The 17987-nt window shown below is 40.4% G+C and overlaps 1 protein-coding gene across 3 annotated transcripts in view; it reads left to right on the forward strand.

Moving 5' to 3' along the window:
* Positions 1-1337: 1337 nt before the first annotated feature.
* Positions 1338-17987, forward strand: part of slc6a11b (solute carrier family 6 member 11b) — a 61305-nt gene continuing 44655 nt past the window's right edge. Inside the window, exons 1-5 of one of the 3 annotated variants that reach the window (XM_036984279.1) lie at positions 1338-1413; positions 6328-6543; positions 7507-7641; positions 8978-9118; positions 13165-13246. In XM_036984279.1, coding sequence (XP_036840174.1) covers positions 6342-6543; positions 7507-7641; positions 8978-9118; positions 13165-13246 — 560 coding nt within the window. In that variant the 5' untranslated portion in view covers positions 1338-1413; positions 6328-6341. Of the gene's footprint in view, positions 1414-2028; positions 2471-6327; positions 6544-7506; positions 7642-8977; positions 9119-13164; positions 13251-17987 lie in introns of those variants that run through there. The other 2 variants (XM_036984280.1, XM_036984278.1) reach the window with 2 other exon arrangements.

The following is a 17987-nucleotide window of genomic DNA, read 5'->3' on the forward strand; positions in this document are numbered from 1 at the left end:
CTATTGAAATGTTTATGAAATTCACTGAAGAGGATGGTCCTCCCTTTCCTCCTCTGATGAGCCTCCAGTCCCTGATAGACACCCACACACATACACACACACACACACACACGTATTTTGTCTGTGTGTATGTGTTTTCGTTGTGTGTCAGACTAGATGTCGTCAGCAACGGTGGCTAATAGGGATCCTAATGAATCAAATCAGACATAGAACACGTGCAAATGATGAAAAAACAAACGTTTTCAAAAATATTTTACAGAGAGATGTTATTTTGTATATTTTTTTGAACTTTTTTTGAACTACAATTGGTTTTGTACTTTTTTTTAAAATACAATTGGTAGTTAAAGTCTTGTCTCTGCAACTCCCGTACGGACTCAGGAGAGGTAAAGGTCAAGAGCCACTTACGACACACGACCCTGCCAAGCCACACTGCTCCCTTAACCCGGAAGCCAGCTGCAGCAATGTACAAACTGGCATGCTCACCGTACAACTGGCATGCTCCCGGCCTGCCACAAGGAGTCGCTAGAGCGCGATGGGAGAAGGACATCCGTGCCGGCCAAGCCCTCCCCTAACCCGGACGACTCTTGCGTCGCCTCACGGGTCTCCCAGTCGCTGCGACAGCCTGGGATTGAACCTGGGTCTGTCGTGACGCCACTTGCCCCCTGCCTAGAGATGTTCTGAGATTACTATGTGTTGGTCGTTCAAAGTAAACAAAGCCATCAAGTTACCTAGTGGGTATCTGCATGAATGAAAATACCAAGTTTTCTGGGCATGCCCCATCTACCAAGCGGGGCAGTATCTGCATTTTCAATGAATGCCAGGCTTTGTTTTTTCACTATGAGCAGACGAATACACAGGAAGTTCGAAACTTTCCCGATTCTACCAGTGAAATGAAAATTCTCTCGTTCAAGCTTGTGGTTTAGATACCCTTTAATGTTCAATGATCAAAATGTTGTTAATATAGTAATGACTATATATATCTTGGCAGAAATTCCCCTTTAAGGAATGTGTGTGTTGCCTTGACGAACTCGGAGGCACAACAGGTCGGTTGTTTGTGTTGTTTGTATGCTGCCTGAACCCCTGTCTGTGTTCCCTATATAGTGCACTCCTTTTGACCAGAGCCTCGTGGACCCTGGTCCAAAGTAGTACACTATAAAGAGATTAGGGTGCCATTTGGGATACACAGGCCTTTGTCTCAACAAAGGATACAACACCACTGACATCGATTCATAAATCAATGGTTTCTAGCTCTTTAGGTTTGACTCCCCTTCATTCTCTTGACATTTCCCTGCTGATCATGTGGCTGGGATTCGGCAAAATAGTCACTTGTACCACCCCGTAAACTCCTTTAACTCACAGCCACTCGTCCACTCTTTAGGTTCGACTTTCCTTCTCAACACCCCCTGAACTAAGGTTAAAAAATATACATACATTTAGAACTACTAAATAACTGTGTTTTGAGCAAATTATTATGCTAATATCTGCAACATTTCTCTACTTGTAGGTCATTAATATTTACAATATTGATCATTTCCACTTTGTTCAAATAGTTTTGTAAAAAAAAAAAGTTTAATTCACATGTTTTGGAAAAATTACATTTTTGAAGTCATCAGAATTTGATTTGAGTTTTCATTCGGTTTTTAAAGCGAGAACTTGACATTTTAAATGTAAATAAAGTTTATGACAATTTGTCACTTTGCTACTGTAGTGACCACTTGTTATGGAAACATGTTATGATGGTTGACAGGTTATTTATTACACGATGCACTGAAACCACAAAAGCTTGTATGACTCTATACAGTACATTCACAATACAGTTCCGTCAAATGTCTAAATCACTCATGACAAGCTTATACATGCAGTCTTCTAGTGATGGCAGAATTAGTTTCCCCCCTCTATAGATCTATCCAGGTCTTGAATAGATTGTTAGCCTGGCTCAACGAAAACAACAACAACAACATACCCAGACACCGAGAATAAAACCTCACACTCTCTGAGTCGATGAGGTATAGGCTATAATTTTTCCTCATTTTGTTCAGCCTGGTTATCTTTCCGTTGGTCTTCGTAACTCCGTCCCCCTTTTTCCCTGTGCTGTGTAGCGTGAGTTTACAATGGTGTGTGAAACACCGCGCTGTGTGGTTACGGTTACCTCGTGGCTTCTGTCCAACCGGAGGCGTTAGGAGATCACATCGCGCGCTTTACCCACCGGCTGCGCAGTTGCATGTTATCCTATCCAGCGCGAGCCTGGTACGAGATATCTACCGCAGCCGCCTAACCGGAATCTTCCTTTATATAGACGGAGACAAAACAAAAACAACCACATTCAACTGACGGCGGAAAAACATCCAAAACTTCCTGTTTTTCTCTCCTTCTTTATCGCGTCCTGGTTCTCTTCTTAGAATCTAAAGTCACGGAGCCTTTCCTATATAACCTACAGTATATTCTTCACTATATAACCTACAGTATATCGGTGAGTAGTGTGACTTCAGACTTCACCTCTTTGTCAATTCATGCTTTCTCTCATCCACTAGACGAGGGGGAAGGCGGGGTCGATAAGAATCATGATTTAAAAAATAATCAATTGTAAGAGTTGATGATGTGTTGTTTTGCGCTCATGACTTTGTCACACCTAAATTCAATTGTGTCATGATGTTCCTAATTGGAGAGACAATTGTTGCATTTGGGGGACCTCCTGATTGACGACACAGCTCTATTTGATTTTATTTGAATGTCCGTTTATAAACTATATCATACCAATTTTGTAACAGGGCTTAAGTTGAGGTTCTTGTAGGTCATGGAGACCCCACATTGTAAATGCATGTCAGACATATCTCTAGTGTAATTTCCTGTGATTGTAGTCGAAGACTCCCAGTCTCCCAGTGTCATCCTAAAGTGGTGGAACTCTACTCTACATTTACTCTACTCTAACTCTACTCTACTTCAACTCTATTCTACTCTACTCTAACTCTACTCTACTCTAACTCTACTCTACTCTACTATAAATCTACTCTACTATAAATCTACTCTACTATAACTCTACTCTACTATAACTCTACTCTAACTCTACTCTTCCTTTACTCTACTCTACTCTAACTCTACTCTACTATAACTCTACTCTAACTCTACTCTACTATAACTCTACTCTACTATAACTCTACTCTACTCTAACTCTACTCTACTCTAACTCTACTCTACTATAACTCTACTCTACTATAACTCTACTCTACTATAACTCTACTCTACTATAACTCTACTCTACTCTACTCCAACTCTACTCTACTCTAACTCTACTCTACTATAACTCTACTCTACTCTACTCTACTCTACTCTACTCTACTCTACTCTACTCTACTCTATCTCTACTATAACGCTAACTCTACTCTACTCTACTCTACTCTAACTCTACTCTAACTCTACTCTACTCTAACTCTACTCTACTCTAACTCTACTATAACTCTACTCTACTCTAACTCTACTCTTCTCTAACTCTACTCTACTCTACTCTAACTGTACTCTTCTCTAACTGTACTCTTCTCTAACTCTACTCTACTCTAACTCTACTCTAATTTACCTCTACCTCTATTCTACTCGTACTCTATTCTTCTCTCACTCTACTCTAACACTACTCTAAATTTACCTCTCACCTCTCACTTTGTCACACCTAAATTCAATTGTGTCATGATGTTCCTAATTGGAGAGACAATTGTTGCATTTGGGGGACCTCCTGATTGACGACACAGCTCTATTTGATTTTATTTGAATGTCCGTTTATAAACTATATCATACCAATTTTGTAACAGGGCTTAAGTTGAGGTTCTTGTAGGTCATGGAGACCCCACATTGTAAATGCATGTCAGACATATCTCTAGTGTAATTTCCTGTGATTGTAGTCGAAGACTCCCAGTCTCCCAGTGTCATCCTAAAGTGGTGGAACTCTACTCTACATTTACTCTACTCTAACTCTACTCTACTTCAACTCTATTCTACTCTACTCTAACTCTACTCTACTCTAACTCTACTCTACTCTACTATAAATCTACTCTACTATAAATCTACTCTACTATAACTCTACTCTACTATAACTCTACTCTAACTCTACTCTTCCTTTACTCTACTCTACTCTAACTCTACTCTACTATAACTCTACTCTAACTCTACTCTACTATAACTCTACTCTACTATAACTCTACTCTACTCTAACTCTACTCTACTCTAACTCTACTCTACTATAACTCTACTCTACTATAACTCTACTCTACTATAACTCTACTCTACTATAACTCTACTCTACTCTACTCCAACTCTACTCTACTCTAACTCTACTCTACTATAACTCTACTCTACTCTACTCTACTCTACTCTACTCTACTCTACTCTACTCTATCTCTACTATAACGCTAACTCTACTCTACTCTACTCTAACTCTACTCTAACTCTACTCTACTCTAACTCTACTCTACTCTAACTCTACTATAACTCTACTCTACTCTAACTCTACTCTTCTCTAACTCTACTCTACTCTACTCTAACTGTACTCTTCTCTAACTGTACTCTTCTCTAACTCTACTCTACTCTAACTCTACTCTAATTTACCTCTACCTCTATTCTACTCGTACTCTATTCTTCTCTCACTCTACTCTAACACTACTCTAAATTTACCTCTCACTCTCCGGTGTCATGCCAACAGTAAAACATCCTGAGACCATTCATGTGTGGGGTTGCTTCTTAGCCAAGGGAGTGGGCTCACTCACAATTTTGCCTAAGAACACAGCCGTGAATATAGAATGGTACCAACACATTCTCCGAGAGCAACTTCTTCCAACCATCCAGGAACAGTTTGGTGACCAACAATGCCTTTTCCAGCATGATGGAGCAACTTGCCATAAGGCAAAAGTGATAACTAAGTGGCTCGGGGAACAAAACATCGCTATTTTTTTGGTCCATGGCCAGGAAACTCCCCAGACCTTAATCCCATTGAGAACTTGTGGTCAATCCTCAAGAGGCGGGTGGACAAACAAAAACCCACAAATTCTGACAAACTCCAAGCATTGATTATGCAAGAATGGGCTGCCATCAGTCAGGATGTGGCCCAGAAGTTAATTGACAGCATTCCAGGGCGGATTGCAGAGGTCTTGAAAAAGAAGGGTCAACAATGCAAATTTTGACTCTTTGCATCAACTTAATGTAATTGTCAATAAAAGCCTTTGACACTTATGAAATGTTTGTAATTATACTTCAGCATTCCATAGTAACATCTGGCAAAAATATCTAAAGACACCGAAGCAGCGAACTTTGTGGAAATTAATATTTGTGTCATTCACAAAATTATTTTGGCCACAACGGTACTCTACTCTACTCTACTCTACTCTACTCTACTCTACTCTACTCTACTCTACTCTACTCTACTCTACTCTACCCTAACTCTAGTCTATTATAACTCTACTTTTACTCTACTTTACCTCTACTCTAACTCTGCTCTACTCTACTCTACTTTAACTCTGCTCTACTATAATTGTACTCTACCGCTACTCTAATTCTACTCTACTCTAACTCTACTCTCCTTTACTCTACCCTGTCCCCGGCCGTACTACTCTACTCTAACTCTACTCTCCTTTACTCTACTCTAACTCTACTCTACTCTAACTCTACTCTAACTCTACTCTAACTCTACTCTAACTCTACTCTAACTCTACTCTCCTTTGCTCTACTCTAACTCTACTCTACTCTAACTCTACTCTACTCTAACTCTACTCTAACTCTACTCTACTCTACTCTAACTCTACTCTACTCTAACTCTACTCTACTCTAACTCTACTCTAACTCTACTCTAACTCTACTCTACTCTAACTCTACTCTAACTCTACTCTAACTCTACTCTACTCTAACTCTACTCTCCTTTACTCTACTCTACTCTACTCTAACTCTACTCTACTCTAACTCTACTCTACTCTAACTCTACTCTAACTCTACTCTACTCTACTCTAACTCTACTCTACTCTAACTCTACTCTACTCTAACTCTACTCTACTCTAACTCTACTCTAACTCTACTCTAACTCTACTCTACTCTACTCTACTTTAACTCTACTCTAACTCTACTCTAACTATACTCTACTCTAACTCTACTCTACTATAACTCTACTCTCCTTTACTCTACTCAAATTCTACTCTACTCTAACTCTACTCTCCTCTACTCTACCCTGTCCCCGGCCGCCTCTCTCAGCTGCCTCATCATAAACATGCTTCAAAATCAAAATATCACTGTATAGCCTTAAACCAGAGGTTTAATCTCATTGAAGGAGTGTAAAATCGATTCGTATCATTTCAGGCTGTTGCAACGCCATGACAGGCGAGAAGAAAGTCTCAGTAATCAATGGCAAACCAGAGGACGCCCTGGACTTCGAGTCAGCCAACGACAAGAAGCCGGTCAACGAGAGGGGCCACTGGAACAACAAGATTGAGTTTGTCCTGTCGGTGGCCGGAGAGATCATAGGGCTTGGAAACGTGTGGCGTTTCCCCTACCTGTGTTACAAGAATGGAGGAGGTAAGATATTCTACTGTATTATAGCAAATTCGGAGGTTAGCTGGAACCTGGGACTGGAACCTGGGTCCAACGACTGACAACCCAACATCTAAGCCATTACTTGACTGTTCCCTTACCTGTGTTATAAGACTGGAGGAGGTAAGACATTGATTCAACCATGTTGTAGATCATTCGGGGCGGGGGGTAGCTGTTCTTCCAAAAGATCATAGGGTTGTTATAACAACAGAGGAGGTCAGATATTCCCGACCTCTGTTATAACAACAGAGGAGGTCAGATATTCCCCGACCCCTCTTATAACAACAGAGGAGGCCAGATATTCCCCGACCTCTGTTATAACAATATAGTGACCAATAACATCTGCTAACCATGTGTACGTGACAAATAACATCTGCTAACCATGTGTATGTGACCAATAACATCTGCTAACCATGTGTATGTGACCAATAACATCTGCTAACCATGTGTACGTGACCAATAACATCTGCTAACCATGTGTATGTGACCAATAACATCTGCTAACCATGTGTACGTGACCAATAACATCTGCTAACCATGTGTACGTGACCAATAAACATTTGATTTGATTTGAACACCACTAGTCCTTCTTTATTCAAGAAAGATCCCCTCCCAATCTGTCTCTTTTGAGTACTGTAAAAAACAGAATCTTCTAGGACTTTCAATATTATAATCTTCATTCAAAATGAGTTTCTTTCTTACTCCAAGGTCTTAACCTTTTCCGTGTCCGGGAAACTGGGCCCCATATTATTATTAAGAACCGTTCTTTTAACACTAGTCAACGTGTGTGTGTGTGTGTGTGTGTGTGTGTGTGTGTGTGTGTGTGTGTCTGTGTGTGTGTGTGTGTGTGTGTGTGTGTGTCTGTGTCCGTGTGTGTGGCTGTGTCTGTGTCCGTGTGTCTGTGTCCGTGTGTGTGTCCGTGTGTCTGTGTGTGTGTGTGTTTTCCAGGTGCGTTCTTCGTACCATATATAATCTTCTTTATATGTTGTGGCATCCCGGTGTTCTTCCTGGAGACAGCTCTGGGACAGTTCACCAGCGAAGGAGGCATCACATGTTGGAGGAAATGCTGCCCGCTCTTTGAAGGTAATAATCCCTTTTATTCATTTTATTTTTCTTCTCGATTATGTATTAATACATAATAAATAAATCAATAATGTCATTAAATAATTATATTTTGGTTATATTATTAACACTAAAGTCAACTATTGTGGTTTATATTCCCTTCATAATGATAATAAAAACGAAATAAACAATCACCCTCTCGATTACAATCACAGTTGACTATTAGTTAAGAACAAATTCTTATTTACAATGACGGCCTACACCGGCAAAACCCAGATGACGCTGGGCCTGTTGTGCACCTCCCTATGGGACTCCCAATCACGGCCAGATGTGATACACATTAGCGCATGTTAGCAACAACTGTCCCGGTTTAGGGACACCGATCCTATAGAGGTAATTAAGTACTTATCCTACCCTGGTGATTGTGCTGACTGTACATGTTTATCTATCTTATGACCTTACATCTTTAATTCAAGTAATGATTGATGTTATTTATCCAACGTCGTGAGAAAGGAAGTCAAATATTGTTTTATATTCATCTTTATGCATATACTATCCATCCCATGCCGGTTTATTCTCTCTGTGTTTTTTCCTTACGATGAATTTACATACCTGTATGTTCTGTGTGTCTGTGTTTGTTTATTCTCTCTGTGTTTTTTCCTTACGATGAATTTACATACCTGTATGTTCTGTGTGTCTGTGTTTGTTTATTCTCTCTGTGTTTTTTCCTTACGATGAATTTACATACCTGTATGTTCTGTGTGTCTGTGTTTGTTTAAACATTCCTGAGTATTTTCTCTCTCTCTGTCCCGCTGAACAGCTCATATACTCCTATCTCCTGTTTCTGTAGTGAGGCAGCTTGATGTTCCAGGACACCCCCTGGACAGGACACTAGTCAGGACACTAGTCAGGACACTAGTCAGGACACTGGACAGGACACTAGTCAGGACACTGGACAGGACCAATTGGCCCAGCGTCGTCCCGTTTAGGCCTGTCATTGTAAATAAGAATTTGTTCTTAACTGACTTGCCTAGTTAAATAAAAAACATTTTTTTTAAATGACTCGACCACCCAATCTTCCGATTTTAGGGCGGACATTCTAGCCATAAGGTCATTGGTCTGTCTGTTTCATGCCTGTCTAATCTCTCTGTCTGTTTCATGCCTGTGTAATCTCTCTGTCTGTTTCATGCCTGTGTAATCTCTCTGTTTGTCCATGCCTGTGTAATCTCTCTGTCTGTTTCATGCCTATGTAATCTCTCTGTCTGTTTCTTGCCTGTGTAATCTCTCTGTCTGTTTCATGCCTGTGTAATCTCTCTGTCTGTTTCATGCCTGTGTAATCTCTCTGTCTGTTCTACAGGTATTGGCTATGCGACCCAGGTGATCGTGGCCCATTTGAATGTGTATTATGTGGTTATCCTGTCCTGGGCTATCTTCTACCTGTTCAACTGCTTCACCACGGAGCTACCCTGGGCCTCGTGTGATCACTACTGGAACACAGGTGAGAACACACCTGTTCAGGTGAGACCCATAATGCATCCTGCTTCACCTGGGTCCTACTTATAAAAATGTATAAAAAAACATTTATTTTATTATATTATATTCTATTCTAGTCTAGTCTATTCTAGTGTATTCTATTCTATTCTAGTCTAGTTTATTCTATTCTAGTGTATTCTATTCTAGTCTAGTTTATTCTATTCTAGTGTATTCTATTATATTCTAGTCTAGTCTATTCTATTCTAGTGTATTCTATTCTATTCTAGTCTAGTTTATTCTATTCTAGTGTATTCTATTATATTCTAGTCTAGTCTATTCTATTCTAGTGTATTCTATTATATTCTAGTCTAGTCTATTCTAGTGTATTCTATTATATTCTAGTCTAGTCTAGTCTAGTGTATTCTATTCTAGTCTAGTTTATTCTATTCTAGTGTATTCTATTATATTCTAGTCTAGTCTATTCTATTCTAGTGTATTCTATTCTATTCTAGTCTAGTCTATTCTAGTGTATTCTATTCTAGTCTAGTTTATTCTATTCTAGTGTATTCTATTATATTCTAGTCTAGTCTATTCTAGTGTATTCTATTATATTCTAGTCTAGTCTATTCTAGTGTATTCTATTCTATTCTAGTCTAGTCTAGTCTATTCTAGTGTATTCTATTCTATTCTAGTCTAGTCTATTCTAGTGTATTCTATTCTAGTCTAGTTTATTCTATTCTAGTGTATTCTATTATATTCTAGTCTAGTCTATTCTATTCTAGTGTATTCTATTCTAGTCTAGTTTATTCTATTCTAGTGTATTCTATTATATTCTAGTCTAGTCTATTCTATTCTAGTGTATTCTATTCTAGTCTAGTTTATTCTATTCTAGTGTATTCTATTATATTCTAGTCTAGTCTATTCTATTCTAGTGTATTCTATTATATTCTAGTCTATTCTATTCTAGTGTATTCTATTCTATTCTAGTCTAGTCTGACCATCTACCTCCATGTTGTTCAATACTGAATATGTTCACTGTCTGTTTCCTTGTAGAGAACTGTGATATGTTCACTGTTTCCTAGTAGAGAACTGTGATATGTTCCCTGTTTCCTAGTAGAGAACTGTGATATGTTCCCTGTTTCTGTTTCCTAGTAGAGAACTGTGATATGTTCCCTGTTTCCTAGTAGAGAACTGTGATATGTTCCTTGTTTCCTAGTAGAGAACTGTGATATGTTCCCTGTTTCCTAGTAGAGAACTGTGATATGTTCCCTGTTTCCTAGTAGAGAACTGTGATATGTTCCTTGTTTCCTAGTAGAGAACTGTGATATGTTCCTTGTTTCCTAGTAGAGAACTGTGATATGTTCCCTGTTTCCTAGTAGAGAACTGTGATATGTTCACTGTCTGTTTCCTAGTAGAGAACTGTGATATGTTCACTGTCTGTTTCCTAGTAGAGAACTGTGATATGTTCCTTGTTTCCTAGTAGAGAACTGTGATATGTTCCCTGTTTCCTAGTAGAGAACTGTGATATGTTCCCTGTTTCCTAGTAGAGAACTGTCATATGTTCCCTGTTTCCTAGTAGAGAACTGTGATATGTTCCCTGTTTCCTAGTAGAGAACTGTGATATGTTCACTGTCTGTTTCCTAGTAGAGAACTGTGATATGTTCCCTGTCTGTTTCCTAGTAGAGAACTGTGATATGTTCCCTGTTTTCTAGTAGAGAACTGTGATATGTTCCCTGTTTCCTTGTAGACAACTGTGATATGTTCACTGTCTGTTTCCTAGTAGAGAACTGTGATATGTTCCCTGTCTGTTTCCTAGTAGAGAACTGTGATATGTTCCCTGTTTCCTAGTAGAGAACTGTGATATGTTCACTGTCTGTTTCCTAGTAGAGAACTGTGATGTGTTCCCTGTTTCTGTTTCCTAGTAGAGAACTGTGATATGTTCCCTGTTTCTGTTTCCTTGTAGAGAACTGTGATATGTTCACTGTCTGTTTCCTAGTAGAGAACTGTGATATGTTCCCTGTTTCCTAGTAGAGAACTGTGATATGTTCACTGTTTCCTAGTAGAGAACTGTGATATGTTCACTGTTTCCTTGTAGAGAACTGTGATATGTTCCCTGTTTCCTTGTAGAGAACTGTGATATGTTCACTGTCTGTTTCCTAGTAGAGAACTGTTATATGTTCACTGTTTCCTAGTAGAGAACTGTGATATGTTCACTGTCTGTTTCCTAGTAGAGAACTGTGATATGTTCCCTGTTTCCTAGTAGAGAACTGTGATATGTTCCCTATTTCCTAGTAGAGAACTGTGATATGTTCCCTGTTTCTGTTTCCTAGTAGAGAACTGTGATATGTTCCTTGTTTCCTAGTAGAGAACTGTGATATGTTCCCTGTTTCCTAGTAGAGAACTGTGATATGTTCCCTGTTTCCTAGTAGAGAACTGTGATATGTTCACTGTCTGTTTCCTAGTAGAGAACTGTGATATGTTCCTTGTTTCCTAGTAGAGAACTGTGATATGTTCCCTGTTTCCTAGTAAAGAACTGTCATATGTTCCCTGTTTCCTAGTAGAGAACTGTGATATGTTCCCTGTTTCCTAGTAGAGAACTGTGATATGTTCACTGTCTGTTTCCTAGTAGAGAACTGTGATATGTTCCCTGTCTGTTTCCTAGTAGAGAACTGTGATATGTTCCCTGTTTTCTAGTAGAGAACTGTGATATGTTCCCTGTTTCCTTGTAGAGAACTGTGATATGTTCACTGTCTGTTTCCTAGTAGAGAACTGTGATATGTTCCCTGTCTGTTTCCTAGTAGAGAACTGTGATATGTTCCCTGTTTCCTAGTAGAGAACTGTGATATGTTCACTGTTTCCTTGTAGAGAACTGTGATATGTTCACTGTCTGTTTCCTAGTAGAGAACTGTGATATGTTCCCTGTTTCCTAGTAGAGAACTGTGATATGTTCACTGTCTGTTTCCTAGTAGAGAACTGTGATATGTTCCCTGTTTCTGTTTCCTAGTAGAGAACTGTGATATGTTCCCTGTTTCTGTTTCCTTGTAGAGAACTGTGATATGTTCACTGTCTGTTTCCTAGTAGAGAACTGTGATATGTTCCCTGTTTCCTAGTAGAGAACTGTGATATGTTCACTGTTTCCTAGTAGAGAACTGTGATATGTTCACTGTTTCCTTGTAGAGAACTGTGATATGTTTCCTGTTTCCTTGTAGAGAACTGTGATATGTTCACTGTCTGTTTCCTAGTAGAGAACTGTGATATGTTCACTGTTTCCTTGTAGAGAACTGTGATATGTTCACTGTCTGTTTCCTAGTAGAGAACTGTGATATGTTCCCTGTTTCTGTTTCCTAGTAGAGAACTGTTATATGTTCACTGTTTCCTTGTAGAGAACTGTGATATGTTCACTGTCTGTTTCCTAGTAGAGAACTGTGATATGTTCCCTGTTTCCTTGTAGAGAACTGTGATATGTTCCCTATTTCCTAGTAGAGAACTGTGATATGTTCCCTGTTTCCTAGTAGAGAACTGCGATATGTTCCCTGTTTCCTAGTAGAGAACTGTGATATGTTCCCTGTTTCCTAGTAGAGAACTGTGATATGTTCCCTGTTTCCTTGTAGAGAACTGTGATATGTTCCCTGTCTGTTTCCTAGTAGAGAACTGTGAAATGTTCCCTGTTTCCTAGTAGAGAACTGTGATATGTTCCCTGTTTCCTAGTAGAGAACTGTGATATGTTCCCTGTTTCATAGTAGATAACTGTGATATGTTCCCTGTTTCCTAGTAGAGAACTGTGATATGTTCCCTGTTTCCTAGTAGAGAACTGTGATATGTTCCCTGTTTCCTAGTAGAGAACTGTGATATGTTCCCTGTTTCCTAGTAGAGAACTGTGATATGTTCCCTGTTTCCTAGTAGAGAACTGTGATATGTTCCCTGTTTCCTAGTAGAGAACTGTGATATGTTCACTGTCTGTTTCCTAGTAGAGAACTGTGATATGTTCACTGTCTGTTTCCTAGTAGAGAACTGTGATATGGTCCCTGTTTCCTTGTAGAGTACTGTGATATGTTCCCTGTTTCCTTGTAGAGAACTGTGTCGATTTCCAGAGGAACGGCACCAACTTCACCTTCAACCCCAACTCCACCTCGCCTGTTGTAGAGTTCTGGGAGTGAGTACATTGTTTTATAATATAAACATACTGTATGTATAGCATCAGCATCCAGGCTAGTACCACAACCGGCCGTGATTGGGAGTCCCATAGGATGGCTCACAATTGGCCCAGCGTCGTGCGGGTTTGGCCGGTGTAGTGCTGTCATTGTAAATAACAATTTGTTCTTAAACGACTTGCCTAGTTAAATAAAGGATAAATTAAAATATAAAATTATATTTATATTGATACTGGACGTATAGCTGAACTATACTATACTGTATAGCTGAATTATACTATACTATATAGCTGAATTATACTATACTATATAGATGAATTATACTATACTGTATAGCTGAACTATACTATACTATATAGCTGAATTACACTATACTATATAGCTTAATTATACTTAATTATATAGCTGAACTATACTATATAGCTGAAGTATACTATATAGCCGAACTACACCATACTGTATGGCTGAACTATACTATACTGTATAGCTGAACTATACTATACTATATAGCTGAATTATACTATACTATATAGCTTAATTATACTTAATTATATAGCTGAACTATACTATATAGCTGAAGTATACTATATAGCCGAACTACACCATACTGTATAGCTGAACTATACTATATAGCTGAAGTATACTATATAGCTGAACTATACTATATAGCTGAAGTATACTATATAGCTGAAGTATACTATATAGCTGAAGTATACTATATAGCCGAACTACACCATACTGTATGGCTGAACTATACTATATAGCTGAAGTATACTATATAGCTGAAGTATACTATATAGCCGAACTACACCATACTGTATGGCTGAACTATACTATATAGCTGAAGTATACTATATAGCTGAAGTATACTATATAGCCGAACTACACCATACTGTATGGCTGAAGTATACTATATAGCCGAACTACACCATACTGTATGGCTGAAGTATACTATATAGCCGAACTACACCATACTGTATAGCTGAACTATACCATACTATATAGCTGAAGTATACTATATAGCCGAACTACACCATACTGTATAGCTGAACTATATTCATGGGTTGCACATCGGTCACAGGTCGCACCCCACCATAGGTGTAAGTGCTCCTAAGACGTCTCAGATTTAGTTTTGCCCGACATTCTTTACTTAAGCTACTGTAGCTGTATTTGTATATTTAGTATGGATCCCCATTAGTTTCTACCAAGATGGCAGCTACTCTTCCTGGTGTTTATTATGGATCCCCCTTAGTTCCTGCCAAGGCAGCAGCTACTCTTCCTGGGGTTTATTATGGATCCCCATTAGTTCCTGCCAAGGCAGCAGCTACTCTTCCTGGGGTTTATTATGGATCCCCATTAGTTCCTGCCGAGAAAGCAGCTACTCTTCCTGGGGTTTATTATGGATCCTCATTAGTTCCTGCCAAGGCAGCAGCTACTCTTCCTGGGGTTTATTATGGATCCCCATTAGTTCCTGCCAAGGCAGCAGCTACTCTTCCTGGGGTTTATTATGGATCCTCATTAGTTCCTGCCAAGGCAGCAGCTACTCTTCCTGGGGTTTATTATGGATCCCCATTAGTTCCTGCCAAGGCAGCAGCTACTCTTCCTGGGGTTTATTATGGATCCCCATTAGTTCCTGCCAAGGCAGCAGCTACTCTTCCTGGGGTTTATTATGTATCCCCATTAGTTCCTGCCGAGGCAGCAGCTACTCTTCCTGGGGTTTATTATGGATCCCCATTAGTTCCTGCCGAGGCAGCAGCTACTCTTCCTGGGGTTTATTATGGATCCCCCTTAGTTCCTGCCAAGGCAGCAGCTACTCTTCCTGGGGTTTATTATGGATCCCCATTAGTTCCTGCCAAGGCAGCAGCTACTCTTCCTGGGGTTTATTATGGATTCCCATTAGTTCCTGCCAAGGCAGCAGCTACTCTTCCTGGGGTTTATTATGGATCCTCATTAGTTCCTACCAAGGCAGCAACTACTCTTCCTGGGGTTTATTATGGATCCCCATTAGTTCCTGCCAAGGCAGCAGCTACTCTTCCTGGGGTTTATTATGGATCCCCATTAGTTCCTGCCAAGGCAGCAGCTACTCTTCCTGGGGTTTATTATGGATCCCCATTAGTTCCTGCCAAGGCAGCAGCTACTCTTCCTGGGGTTTATTATGGATTCCCATTAGTTCCTGCCAAGGCAGCAGCTACTCTTTCTGGGGTTTATTATGGATCCCCATTAGTTCCTGCCAAGGCATCAGCTACTCTTCCTGGGGTTTATTATGGATCCCCATTAGTTCCTGCCAAGACAGCAGCTACTCTTCCTGGGGTTTATTATGGATCCCCATTAGTTCCTGCCAAGCCAGCAGCTACTCTTCCTGGGGTTTATTATGGATCCTCATTAGTTCCTACCAAGGCAGCAGCTACTCTTCCTGGGGTTTATTATGGATCCTCATTAGTTCCTACCAAGGCAGCAGCTACTCTTCCTGGGGTTTACTATGGATCCCCATTAGTTCCTGCCAAGGCAGCAGCTACTCTTCTTGGGGTTTATTGTGGATCCTCATTAGTTCCTGCCAAGGCAGCAGCTACTCTTCCTGGGGTTTATTATGGATCCCCATTAGTTCCTGCCAAGGCAGCAGCTACTCTTCCTGGGGTTTATTATGGGTCCCCATTAGTACCTGCCAAGGCAGCAGCTACTCTTCCTGGGGTTTATTATGGATCCTCATTAGTTCCTACCAAGGCAGCAGCTACTCTTCCTGAGGTTTATTATGGATCCCCATTAGTTCCTGCCAAGGCAGCAGCTACTCTTCCTGGGGTTTACTGATGACTGAGTGTCTCAATGGTAGGGATTAACTGAGCTGGGTTTGGGTCATTGATAAGTCATTGTCTCAACGCAGCCTTATAATGCTGTGAAAGGATCCAGGAACACAAATTATTTGGGTGGATCCCATCCTCCTTATAAAACAAGCTATGCTTCCAGAAGGTATCAACATTGTCAATAAATGTTTCACCCGCAGAACTGCAATAGTCTGGTAGCCAGTTACGGAGGGATACAAGTCTGTTGAACTGTTCAATGCCACGATTTAGGGAGGGCAGATGGCGAGATATTATGGGGCGTTTGTTGGTGTCAAGCAGAGAACCAATCAGTTCTGTAATCCATCTTCAGCTGTTCTGAGCTGCCCTTCATAATGTCCTTGAATCCCACACGAACTATGATAGACTCAATTTCCTGATGCAGGTTTAAAGTGTTTGGGAGCAGCTTATTGATGTCCTGATGCAGGTTTATAATGTTGGGGAGCAGGTTATTGATGTCCTGATGCAGGTTTATAATGTTGGGGAGCAGGTTATTGATGTCCTGAAACAGGTTTATAATGTTGGGGAGCAGGTTATTGATGTCCTGATACAGGTCTATAATGTTGGGGAGCAGGTTATTGATGTCCTGATGCAGGTTTATAATGTTGGGGAGCAGCTTATTGATGTCCTGATGCAGGTTTATAATGTTGGGGAGCAGGTTATTGATGTCCTGATACAGGTTTATAATGTTGGAGAGCAGGTTATTGATGTCCTGATGCAGGTTTATAATGTCTGGGAGCAGGTTATTGATGTCCTGTACTCGTGCTCCTGGGTACCACAACATTTTAGTTCCAGAGACTGAGACATTTCTCACCGTTGAACTGTCCAATACAACTGCTGGAGAGGGGGATGGAAATATCTGCCCATTCCTACCCCTCACACAATTGGTTGAACCTTTCACTGGCCCACGAGCAGCAGGATAGCGTAGGCCTGCTGCTCCTGGCGACTCCGGATTGGAACATTGGAACTCCAGATTGGAACATTGGAACTCCGGATTGGAACATTGGAACTCCGGATTGGAACATTGGAACTCCGGATTGGAACATTGGAACTCCGGATTGGAACATTGGAACTCCGGATTGGAACATTGGAACTCCGGATTGGAACATTGGAACTCCAGATTGAAACATTGGAACTCCGGATTGGAACATTAGAACTCCGGATTGGAACATTGGAACTCCGGATTGGAACATTGGAACTCCGGATTGGAACATTGGAACTCCGGATTGGAACATTGGAACTCTGTTTTGGAACTCCGGATTGTCAGTATTGTCCCACATAAGAGCATAGTAAACACAGCTTCTACAATGCTGGCGAAGCGGGCTCCATTGCAACCCTAGCTAGCTGTATCCCTGTGGCTACTGTATGTGTAGCCAGTCTATTGTGACTGTGACTCCAGCAGATGTAAAGTAAATTCCATTTAAATTCTAGTCAATTCAGGAAGTGCAATGAATTTCCAATTCCATTTATTACCAATGCTTTTCAATGAGCAAAATCTGGAATTGAAATTTGGTTTACTTTCTGAATTGACTGGAATTGAAACGCAAATTATCCCAATCCTGGGCTCCAGTATATTAGTGTATATGCAGACAGCCTACTGATGGTTTGGCTGCAGTACTCCGGTAAAACTGAGGGAAGCTCAGTGTGCAACCCAAGAGACAACAATTTGCTGTAGCCTACGATTGACATACTTAACCATTTCCCTAATAATTTGTGTCTACCAGCGTCAGTGGAGATCTTGCACAGCCGGAGATGTTATGATGTGGAGACAAATCTGCTCGTGTCAGCATGTTGTGTTGTTGGGAGCAGGATTCCTGTCTGGCTGCCAAAGGGCAGGCGGCCATAGAAGAGATGGCAAGGCTACTGTATCACTGCGAGGCTCTGCCCCAAATGTCACACTATTCCCTAT

Source organism: Oncorhynchus mykiss, chromosome 7 (assembly GCF_013265735.2).
Source record: "Oncorhynchus mykiss isolate Arlee chromosome 7, USDA_OmykA_1.1, whole genome shotgun sequence".
Taxonomy (NCBI): domain Eukaryota; kingdom Metazoa; phylum Chordata; class Actinopteri; order Salmoniformes; family Salmonidae; genus Oncorhynchus; species Oncorhynchus mykiss.